Source organism: Phaenicophaeus curvirostris, chromosome Z (genome assembly GCF_032191515.1).
Source record: "Phaenicophaeus curvirostris isolate KB17595 chromosome Z, BPBGC_Pcur_1.0, whole genome shotgun sequence".
Classification (NCBI taxonomy): domain Eukaryota; kingdom Metazoa; phylum Chordata; class Aves; order Cuculiformes; family Cuculidae; genus Phaenicophaeus; species Phaenicophaeus curvirostris.
In genome coordinates this window covers 22,492,336-22,504,523 of record NC_091431.1, presented here as the reverse complement: position 1 = coordinate 22,504,523, position 12,188 = coordinate 22,492,336, and the positions used below count along the sequence as shown (strand labels likewise).

General features: G+C 37.7%; 1 protein-coding gene across 1 annotated transcript in view; it reads left to right on the top strand.

Annotated features, from left to right (window-relative positions):
* Positions 1–5,221, top strand: part of FBN2 (fibrillin 2) — a 145,289-nt gene extending 140,068 nt beyond the window's left edge. The window contains exons 62-64 of the mRNA XM_069881153.1: positions 1,561–1,789; positions 2,461–2,620; positions 4,847–5,221. Coding sequence (XP_069737254.1) covers positions 1,561–1,789; positions 2,461–2,620; positions 4,847–5,221 — 764 coding nt within the window. The remainder of the gene's footprint in view (positions 1–1,560; positions 1,790–2,460; positions 2,621–4,846) is intronic.
* Positions 5,222–12,188: the final 6,967 nt, after the last annotated feature.

The following is a 12,188-nucleotide window of genomic DNA, read 5'->3' as shown; positions in this document are numbered from 1 at the left end:
TTTATTTACCCATACCCTGGAGATTTTTTTTATGGCTTTTTCTTTTTAATTGCAAAGGTAAGCACTTACATGCACATTCAGTATTTATTCTTCATATCCAAATACTCCATTATGTTCCAGAAAAATTAAGGCTTGGTCATACACACCTGGTTTGAAAACAGAAATACAAACCCATCCAGATTCTAAACATTACATCATACCAACATCCCAGGGATTGCCAGGTGTTTCTTCTCCAAATCTGAATAATGAAAAGGCTCAAAAGCTCAAATCAGATTGTTGATAGATAGAAAGAACAATACATTAATAGATTTTCAGGCTTTACGAATTTTATTGTAGGTGTAGCTTATTCAATCAATCATTTCTTTTCTGTGTTTCATGAACTAAGCTAACTCCCATACCAAATGAAATATGGGAATTTCTTTTAATAAAAGCAAATGGGCACCTAAACAACCCCATTCTACACTCTTCACAAGGCACAACAATATATTTACCTTTTCAAGTTCGCTTACGTGGTTCTCTGTGAATGGTGTCAATCAAAGAATGGCTGTGAGCATTACCATTTCTTCCCGATAGACTGATTCATACTGTCCTGATCCTAGACATAAATTAGCTCGTTATACCCATTTTACTTTTAAGTAGCACACCAGGCAGTTTTTCTGAAGCCCCAACCACCATCATCACTCCTTACTTAGTGCTGCTCTACATCAAAGAAGGCAAAGAAGTGTGGTGGGAGTGACAGGAACAGACAATGAACACCTGCCACCTAACTCCATATAAGCTGCAACCTATGAATATTATAGATAGTCCTCAAAATAATGTGTCTCCTAGTAACAAGAATGAGAAAGCATGTACTAATGGTTTTGTAGAGGAAAATACCTGAAGGGAAATAGTACCTTGGTAAGATAAATAAAGCAAGGAACACGTGCCAACTATGATCTTCTCATGATCTTCTGTAAAACAAGCTACTTTCCTCCCTCAGTTTTCAAAATATAGCCTGGAAACAGATCACTCGCACTGACTGGAGGAGTCATCTTTTCTCTGTCTTAATTCAACACCCACAAAATGAAGAAAATTTGTCTCTTTCTCTTTCATTTTGGCTGGCTATTCAGAGTGCCTTTTGCCTCCCAGAACCTGCATCTTTCCACTACAAGTATGTGCTAACTTTGCTTCATTGCTAGGTGCCCAGCAACACTGTCATGGTTGGAGTATGTCTGGTGTTTCAGCTCATTTCTCCTCTGTGGACTTTCCATGGCAGGAGTATACCCTGTCAGAGGAAGGGGGAACCTCTAAGCAAAACAGGAAACACACCTCGAAGGAAGGGGGAACGTTGAGTCAATATAAGGTTTACAGTAACAGTATCTGAATTACTTTTACAGCCTAGTTATATGTGTTTGGGACCTTTACCAATATACTTTTTCTTCAGAGACCAAGTCTCTATGGAGTAATGAGGTCAAGGATGCAGCAGATCCCTAAAACTTCCAGATATTCTGATTTGTTACCTAAGTTATGCTTATGTCTATCAGATTATACGATACCAATATACTTTTCTTTGCTTACTAGATGAAAATGAGTGCTCCAATCCTAACACCTGTGGCTCTGCTTCTTGCTACAACACACTTGGAAGTTATAAGTGTGTCTGCCCATCTGGATTTTCTTATGACCAGTTCTCCAATGCATGCCATGATGTGAATGAGTGTTCTACCAAGAACCCCTGCAATTATGGTTGTTTCAACACTGAAGGTGGTTATCTTTGTGGCTGCCCACCTGGCTATTACAGAGTTGGACACGGGTGAGTGTCTCCACAGTCATTGATCAAAGACACACTCGGAAGGCTATAAAAAGGTCGCACCCTAGTTGAACTGAAGAGCAGAATTGCAAATGAAAGACAGGTCTAAGTCATAATTTCTACTCCATTTGCACACAATATCCATATCCTAGAAAAAAAGACATGTCTATACATACAGCATGACACTCATTTTAAATCTAGTATATAAGGAACATTAAACAATTGGTTCTGCTTTCCTGTCCAGTATTGTCACAAGAACTACTTCACAAATATGCTCAATGAGAACTGTTACTGCATAAGGACAGGAACCATCTGCACTGGGATAATTATGGGTTGTAAGCCACACTGATCAACACAGAATATTAAACACAAAATAGCATTGTTCTGGTACGTCAGTGATTAAATTCATTAGTTCCAAAGTTCAGGACAGGCTTATTTTGTTCTGTATCTTTTAAAACTTGTAAATTAAAATTAGAAAAGCCTACAGGCCTTCAGCCAAGAGTTGTGTTTCATTCAGTGTGCCAGTGTGAAGAAAGTTTATGCACAGACATTGGGTGGAGGGAAGGGAAAGGAGGATACCAGACACTGTAGTACATGTTACATACACTCACTTTCTGTATAAGAGTATGGTTCATAAGACTGCAAGAAGTAACTAAAATATTCTTATTCGACAGGCACTGTGTCTCAGGGATGGGATTTAACAGAGGCCAGCACCTGCCACTGGACAGAGATGCTCAAGAAGAGAATGCTTTGTCCCCTGAAGCATGTTATGAGTGCAAAATCAATGGCTATTCTAAAAAAGACAGCAGGAAGAGGAGAAGTGCTGATGACACTGTACGTAGTATGATAAGTAATCACTGTAACCTACTTCAAGGTATTTTAAAAGATACTATACCCAACACTATCATTTAATGGAGAGAATATTTAAGAGGCCACACTTGGGTCCTGTTGTGTGACAATCAGAAAGACATCAACAGCCATGAATGACTTAAGTTTTTAAGGCTTGTAAAGAATCCTTTGTAGTGCAAGATGTAGTCTGGTTCCTCAAAATATACTCAGGGAAATAATCTTCCTATAATTACAGAGAGTAGGAAACCGGTCATGTCTGCAGTCTGTTCTGCTGTCATGAGGAGACTGGATAGCACTTTATGGTTTGGGGCAGCTAAATAGATCTTCTTTCAGATCATTTTAGTCTAAGTGTCTATTCCATGGGTAAACACAGTTGTGGGGGACTAGAGTCTATGGCCTAGCTGATACATTTAAGTCCAATATTTGCACAACTGCTGGGCGTATTAGAGAATTATACTTCAAAGTTTTTTTTCTTACTGCATTTTGTGGGATTATAAAAAAAAGTTATGGGACACTCATGAAATATTTTAGATGCTTTTTTCTAAAAGTTAGAAGGCTATACCTACATTTCTGTTATCTCCATTGTCTGTATGATAAGATGCTATCTTGTAGCATTAGCTCTGATGTTGAAATCTGCAGTAATGGGAAGCAGACTCAGTTTAGAGGTGAGGACATAAATAGATGTTCAGTCAAGAGTACCAGAGCTGTGTAATGCAAGAAGGCAAAATACAAGCCCTCAACTACAGTGGTAAATTGTGCTGGCAGCATAGGTTATGTTGAAAGAATAGGGAAACATGTCTCCTTGCTGAAAGGGAAAGGACATAAGACAATCCAGAAACTCCAGCCTACACACTGCTTTGCATGATGATTTCCCCACACACATCCACTTACTGCAAGCATCTCTTTTCCCTCTCCACCACCACTCCGTTGGACGTATTCCAGTCTGAATTCTGTGGTCAAGCCACCACAGAAATACATGGACATTGTGAAAAATACTTTTCCTGTTGCACAGTTAATTTCATAATTGTTGTTATTACTTCTTTTTATAGCATTAACCTTTTCAGTTTCTACTACTGGGACTATCTAAGCAGTAAAAGTGAAGTTTTACATCTATAAAACAGTGTGAAAAAAAAGAAATAATGTTATGACTATTGACATCTATGTGGTGTAGTATTTAAAACACTGTAGTACTTACTACTGTCCACAAATTTTCCTTGTTTTCACCAGGTGTTTTTAATTACATTACATATTAGTACACATATGTGCTCACACGTGATTGGAATTCCCCTAGAGAGAGAAAACGTTTGCTGTCTTTACAGTGCAAAAGGATATTGACTTGGGGGCTAGGTACCTCAGGAAGTATCGCATTTCCTAAAGAAGAGTGCAGCTTATATACTTTTGTAGAAGCACTTCTAAAAGTTGTTGTACTCACTCTTGCCCTTTTCCCTAAGTGTATTTGCAGCTAACCCCTGTGGACAGTTTTACACCTGCTGTGTAACTATGCTGAATATCAAATTAAAAAAGAATATGACTGATTAGTCAGAAAAACAATGCTGTGACTTTTTTCCACACTCCTTTCAGTGGTCCAGTTCTACTTGGACGACTGAAAGGAATGTGGAAAACAGTGTAATTGGACAATGTGACATACTAGCCCTTTGTGTATAAGGCTAACAATACAGCTGTTCTTTCCTTACTTCAGTCGCTGTACTTCCTCATCACCAAATGCTGAGCCTGCTTTTTTTAGAAGCTAGGATTCATTCAAACAGTTTTACTGGAAGTTTCAGGGACAATGTTGTGTTACATGTTTGTGTAATGCTCCTCACTGAAGCTGATGATAAGAGCAAGACTGTGCCTCACATATAGTCTTTACTGCAATAGTAAACATGGTTCTCTTTTTTACATGGACGTTTTTGCAAGCATGAATTTAAACAGATTCAGAAAAGAATCTGAAATCTGAGCCCTCCTCCGTAGACCTGATGCTGTAACTTTAATTATTCTGTTAAGCCTGTGGTGTACGCCTGTAAGATTTACAGTGTGTATTATATGGTAAGAAGCAGTTCTCCCAGGTAGGATGCATTTACAATTGTTTCTTTCACAGCTATATTGACAAATTCTGAAACTATTAATAATCATGTATTATTCTTCTCCCAGTGCAAGTGAATATTTGGTTTTCTCCTGTTCTAAAGAGTCTTCTTTTCTCCTTTACTTCAGATCAAGCAGATTAGCTTGGAAAGTCTAGACATAAATAGTCCTTTGAAAATGAGAGTCAACATTTCCAGACTTGACAACAAGAAGCACATCTTAGAAATCATGCCAGCCATTGAACCCCTTACCAACCACATCCGCTACATCATCTCACATGGCAACAATGACGGCATCTTTAGAATCCGTCAGAAGAATGGACTGAGCTATTTGTACGCAGTTAAGAAAAAGTCAGTGCCTGAAACTCACACACTGGAAATCACTAGCATTCCTCTGTATAAGAAAAAGGAGCTAAAGAAACTGGAAGAGAGCAAGGAGGACAACTACCTCCTAGGAAAGCTTGGAGAACCTCTCAAAATGAGGCTGTGGATAGACCTCTTCTAGCCATCTTCCAGATGGAGTCCAGTTCTTTGCTTACTTCTGTTCACCTATCTACCCACCTGAGCATACCTCCATTTCAAAGGCTTTGAAAGTGTCACCAACATCTAGGGGAGGAAGGGACAGATGAAGGAAGACCTCTTGCTTTCCGTCCTGCAAGACTGCAGAACCACCTTTGCAGGACAGTAACAAACTCTGTTACCATGAAAGGCTCGATTACAGTGGTCAACATGGTTACTGTATCATTTATATAGCCTCAATTAAAAGTATATTAAAAAGGTAAAGTTCAAGAAGTCATCATATGGCACTAAATGGCACAAAAATGTGAGCTATTTTTTTCCTTTTGGCAGTCTTTAACACTTTGGGTATTTTGCTATAGTTCCTGAAAAAAAAAATAGAAGTTTATTTATTTTTAATGCACTAATATATGGAGAAAATAACAAATTATGTAAACAAGAAGGAAAAGTTGCTTGGTTTTCTCTAGATTTATAAATTTGAGCTGTAACATTTTAGAGGTACTTTCTTCTTTCAAATCAGATTTGAAGGATTTTTTCCTTTTGTTTTTGGGCCAGACATCCAAATAATATATAAATATTTTTAAAATACATCAGAACTGAAAGACCCCTGTAGTACATCTTCTGTATATTCTAAAGCACTCTTGCAAAACTTTGAGTATTCAAAGAAAAAAAAGAGAGCCTTAAAGAACAAGAATTACAGTATCAGTCTCTTCAGAGATCATATTTCACAGTAGCTCAATAAGATTGTATTCTGAATCAGCCACATCAAATAATGGAAGAAGAGGCACAACCACTGTAGCAAAATACCTTGACTGCTTTTAATACTGTTACAATTGCAGAACCAAACTGTACTGTACTTCCTTGCAGTAACCTCAAGGAATACGGACAACCACACCTCATTCTTGGAAAGAGTGCTCTACAAACTTGCATCACTGTAAACCACTGAATAAAATGTCTCACTCTGAAGGGAACACGTAATATTTCATACTGTTTGTTGCTGGCTTGAATTAGTGTATCAAGATTGCCATATGTGCAGACTAATTATGCAGTGCAGGCAAGGAAAATGTGTATTTGAAATCCATTTGTTAGAAGTATCATTAATACTGTAGTTATACACCCATACACCTCATTTTATCATAGCTTATTTTCTAAGAAAGATGTCTGTACAATGTTGTGATTTAGTTTACTTTAGTAATGTTCTTTTTAAATGTTTTACCATTATGTGTTAAGTGTATGTCTCAATAGTGCTTTTTTTGATAGGTAGTACCTGTAACTAGTCATATAAAAGAATCTCAAATGTGAGAATAGCCAAAGCACATGCTGACTCCAGGATTGTTTCAGTCACACATCAGTGCTGACCAAAGATTCTATCAAGTTATACTCAGTGATTTTTCTTTTCTTTTCTTTATTTGAGTTTGGGGATTTTTAAAAGAAAAAGAAACTGCACATTTTTAATCAAATGTTTTTGAGAAAAGAAAGTTTTGTTTTAAGGTCTGTATCAGTACGACACTTTTCTAGCAATAAAGCTTATTTTCTGATAGTTGTTTTTTTCTTTGAAATGCCTGTGTTCTTTATGCAAAATAAGCATGTAATTGCAAATCTGAAGGATTTCAGAGTAGAAAAAGGAGCTTTTAAAGTGTAAACTTTCTTCATTCACATTGAAGGTTGGTGGTGTAGTTTTTCTATCATGACAGAGCTGTAACGCAGGAACTAAACTGTCCTCACAAAGTTAAAACTCTGCCTCAGTTCTCTCAAAATTGCCACGTATTCCTAATACATGACAAGTGGGTTTTGCTTATCTGTATAATGAGGACTGAAGGATCATCACAATTTAAATTTGATAATTCAGCTCTAAAACTAATTCCTATACATAGAATTGTAAAATCTCCATGCTACCTGAATAGCAAAAATCTGGTACCTTTTGCTTGCTGGTAGGCCCTTCCTTGAATGCCCCTCATTAGGTACACAGTCAAAGTCAACAGTGCAAAAAATATTTTTTTCCTGAAAGCATGAAAGGTTTCCACAAAGCTCTCATTACATAAGCTGTGCTCTTTGTTCCATTCAGAGTTAAACTGGTGATTGTTTTCAAGTAACAGGCAGTATTGAGTGTATGTTAGACTGTTTCAATGACAGCTGAATAGTAGATGAGTTCCCAAAGCCTGGCTTGTGGTTTGAAGCCAAAGAATACATATGCATTCAAGAAGATAGGACCCAAACTCCGGTATATTTATTTAGCAAAACCAACACCCTTGTATTTGCATTACTTATATATACATATATAAAAATATATATTAAAAAATATATAATATATGTATTTTTATATAAGTAATGCAAATACAAGGATGTAAATGTGGATCTCTGTAAAATAACTGCTGTATCTCTAGGTCTGACTGTTCTTCATATCGAATTTCATCTTATGGAAGTTCATTGCTTTCTTCACATCATGCTTTTAGACCCACATTCATTGCTGAGAAACACGAAGTTAAGTTTTAAGATAAAAGTCAACACAGAGATAAACCATATCACCAAAGGTACGAGTTTCATTGCTGTTTGGTCTGTTCCAGAAAAGCAGCTAACAGAAGGCTGATACTAGGCAAGAAATATCTGACTGAAAAGTTAGCAGTTCAGTAGAAAGCCTGTGAAGTAGTTCACCCCCAATCTTAAAAGGAAATTGCGCTGTTTCCCCACTCTTATATAATATTTCTGAAAGACATAAATTCCTAAAAATCAGAAATCAAGGCAATTACAAGCATCTGAAATAGGAAACAACAAAATCATTTGGGCATATGGCTCCCACACAACATTGACGGGCACAAACAACCTATGGTCTGACTCATCCATAAGCATTTAAGCTTAACATCAGTGAGAAAAGTTGTTTAGTAGAAATATTACAGATACCTGGTACGCTACAATGAGACAGGAAGTTTACCTCACCATTCTGTGTACCTTTTTACCTGGGTGTTTGCGCAACACCACTGTAATTAAGTGACAACAATTAGGAATTTGGAGATGAAATGTAGCAAAATCCAACAAATACTACCTCTTCCAAACAGGCTTTTAATATCATACAACCTTCATGCTTAAGATATCAAAACTAAAACTAAATTGCCAACACTAGTCTCCCTCTCAATCTTACTGACCCAGCACTGTCTAATGCGTAGCCTTAACTGGCTCTTGCATCCTCAACAACCAAACTGCACTTATTTACAGGTCCCAATTTTATGGACAACCACAATTTTCAGCTTCAGTAGTGGAGCAAAGTCTGCAGTCCCACACCATTTGGCAGTTACAGAGTCCCTTTCTTATTCCACCTAAATTATGCATAAATTATGCAAACTCTAACCTAACAATTTCTGTGTCACATTTTTTAAGGCCATTATACTGTAAAACGACTGCTATTATTTGGCACAGCATTGCTGGATGCCTTATTTTCATGACATTGATTCAAATACCCAGCCAAAGAACCTAATATATTCATGCATGAGTTTGTTGTGGTCTTTATTTTCCTTCTGCATGTCTTCTCATATCCCTTTCTAAGTTTCAGATGAGGCCTCCAATAGACTTTCTCACTGCTTATATTAAGATTACCTTTCGAGAAATACTTAGTCATACTATGATAACAAAACAACTAATAAATCTGTAGGAAAATTCCAATTCTACTAATAGCATCGTGCTGACATTTTTATGAAAAAACAAAGCACACGTTCATGTGATCTTCAGATAAATTGTCAGTTTCTCTCAAGTTAAATTTTTCTCAGTTTTCAATAAGACTACAAGAGTCACAAAGTCTCCATTTCTTCCGAAAACAAAAAGGCACACAGGTAAGGCAGTCTCAGCTTCCACAGAACTTGGAGTACAACAAGCACCACGTGTCCTTTTTGAGTGTTGGGCTTAGTATCTTCAACTCAATGGAAGAATTCTTAGCAGCTTATGTAAAGGTGAACCTAAAATCTAACCAGTAACTTTAAACACTGTTATTTGAACACCTCACACTGTAATAATATTTTTGTCAATTTTGCAGCATTAACTGAACAAAACAATCTATCCTATGGGCCAAGTTTCCTGTCTAGTCTAAAAATCTTTCATGAAGTTTCCACTAAGGAGTGGAAGAAAGGAAAGGGAGAGTTACAAGTAAAGTAGAAGAAAAAACACCTTACCCCAAAACCCGCATTTTAGAAGAGAGTCACATATCACAGAATCACAGAATCACAGAATAACCAGGTTGGAAGAGACCCACCGGATCATCGAGTCCAACCGTTCCCATCAAACACTAAACCATATCCCTCAGCACCTCATCCACCCGTGCCTTAAACACCTCCAGGGAAGGTGAGTCAACCACCTCCCTGGGCAGCCTGTTCCAGTGCCCAATGACCCTTTCTGTAAAGAATTTTTTCCTAACGTCTAGCCTAAACCTCCCCTGGCGGAGCTTGAGGCCATTCCCTCTTGTCCTGTCCCCTGTCACTTGGGAGAAGAGGCCAGCACCCTCCTCCCTACAAAACCTCCTTTCAGGTAGTTGTAGAGAGCAATGAGGTCTCCCCTCAGCCTCCTCTTCTCCAGGCTAAACAACCCCAGCTCTCTCAGCCGCTCCTCATATCCCACCACACCAGGTATTTTAGCTATCTGTTTCTACTATAAAATGAAGTACATTATTATTATCAGGCTTCTGTGCTGAATTGCCTAACATTTTTTTTTTCTTCTATACAAATCACTCTTTCTGACATCTATTTTGAACTGATTCCCTCTATAATTTCTATGCATGTCCCTATCTCCTGCTATTTTCTTTACAATGAAAATAATACTTAGGTTTTATATTATCTATGCTTATGTTGGCTTATGCAGTCATTCCCACTTTATAGGGGAGGGTTAAAAAACATATTACTTTAGAATTTACCAGCTCATATGCATCAGTCCTGGCATAAATTTTTATTGACTTTATCTTCATACAAGCGCTTATGAGAAGAGGTCATAATGGCATCACTTCTACCACAAAACCTGAAGACCCTGACAGCACTTCCCAAGTAAAATCCTATATTCAGTCTTGTCACACAGCTGTAACAGTGAGTGTGTAAAGCTGATGTGGAAATGTATGTGCTTCTTCCCTTTAATACCTCCAAAGACATATAATTTCATCAAATGTCTATTGTTTATGAACAAAAGCAAACTGTAATAGTTGAATAATGCCCTTAGATGCAGATAAATTTAAAATAAATGAAACTGGATAACACAGTTGATCCAACTTCTTTTTTAAACAGTTTTCAGAAAAATCTTTTTTTAAATGACCACGAGTTGTCTGTTTCTGGATTAATGAACATGTTTCCAAACTATCTTTCAGATGTGTACAAAGTTAATATTGTGTAATACTGCTAAAAGATTTATCTAAAGAAATTGAATTAAAATAGGTGTGTAACAAGTGGGTTTTTTTTTCCCTGGACCACAAGTTTCAAATCATAAACTGAAATTAAAATATGAAAGCTTGAGAAGATCTGACATCTGTTAGCTGAGAGACTAAAAGCTGATAGTCAAGAATCAAGATTCAGTGTGAAATGCCTGTCACTAGATTTATCAACTGGTGCACAGACCTTAGAAAAGACAAATTAAAAAACAAACAAACAAACCCACAATATTTTGAAGACCAAACTCACAACCGAGATACCTGAGCTCTATGTCTCTCACCCTTGATCAGTAAGATTAACATCACCAGACAGTTTAGTCAACAGTAGGTCCAGTCTCTGGAAAGTGCAATTATTGTACATATAATGCATAGTATTTTAAGCCTTTGATTTCAGTATATGTAAGATTCAGTGAAATCCTTACAACATGTACTGCTGTTAACCTAATCAAACACACAGACATGGTCTTAAATAGCTGCTAGTGATTAAGAGCTGAGCTCACTTGGATAGCTCCTTATGTAGCTCATCCATTAATATAACTTCATGGAAAATACCAATTATACCACACATACCTCACTGGTTTACCACTAAGGGGGCTTTAGCAAAACTCATCCTAAAACCCCACATTCTCAACTACTCAGCAAAACCAAGGAGGTTTTAGCAAAATTCATCTTAAAGGCCAAGATTCTCAAAGACTCAGTGAAATCAAGTTTTACTCAAGTTAATTACAGCCAGGAAGAAAACATTTAGTAATGATCAACTACATAAGAACGGTAGCAGCTTGAAAAGGCAATGTGTCTAATCATTACCCTAAGAGAGTAAGTATAGTGATTAAGAAAGATACATCACCAATTACTTTAGCATCGTCCAGATCTGCAGTCGCCGGGGAGGCCCTTTTTCTCAGCGAGGATTTGGAGACACAGTTGGCAAGCCACATGGTGCTTTCAGCCACAGGGGAGGTCTCCTCCCCTTTGCTGTGAGGGGCTTGGCTTTCATACCATTGAACAAACAATATACATCACCCCCAAAAAGCAGAGTCTTTGGCCCCAGCTACTTACTGCCTCTCTTTCTCATGACCTTTGTTGCTTTCAAAGACATTTGAGGCACACAAGAAACTCAAGCAACTGTCTCAAGCTGTATTCTAACCTTCCTGCCATATCCCCATCTGAAAAGGTAGACCTGGAAGCAGAACTCACAGCTTGTAACTATCACAGCTGCTACAAAACACCTGAGTGAAAACTGCCAAGGACACAGGCATTTAATTTGAGTCTGGCCCTGCGGGCACGGGACCTTCCAGCAGGTCAGACATAACCTTTTCTGACCAAATACAAGTCTGCCAGTCTGATTTGCAATTCCAACTCTCAACACAGAAAGTTTGCCACAAGAATTCTGGGCAAACTTGAAACAAATCTAAATCAAATCACAGTCTACAAAGCCTATGCCTGTAAAAATCACTGCCTGCAGCCCAGCTTACCATAACGATCCATTTTGCCCATGAGTCCTCTTCTCTGCATGATATGCCAGGTTCCTTTGCTAGGAGAGGAGGAGTAACTGATTGTCCTGGAG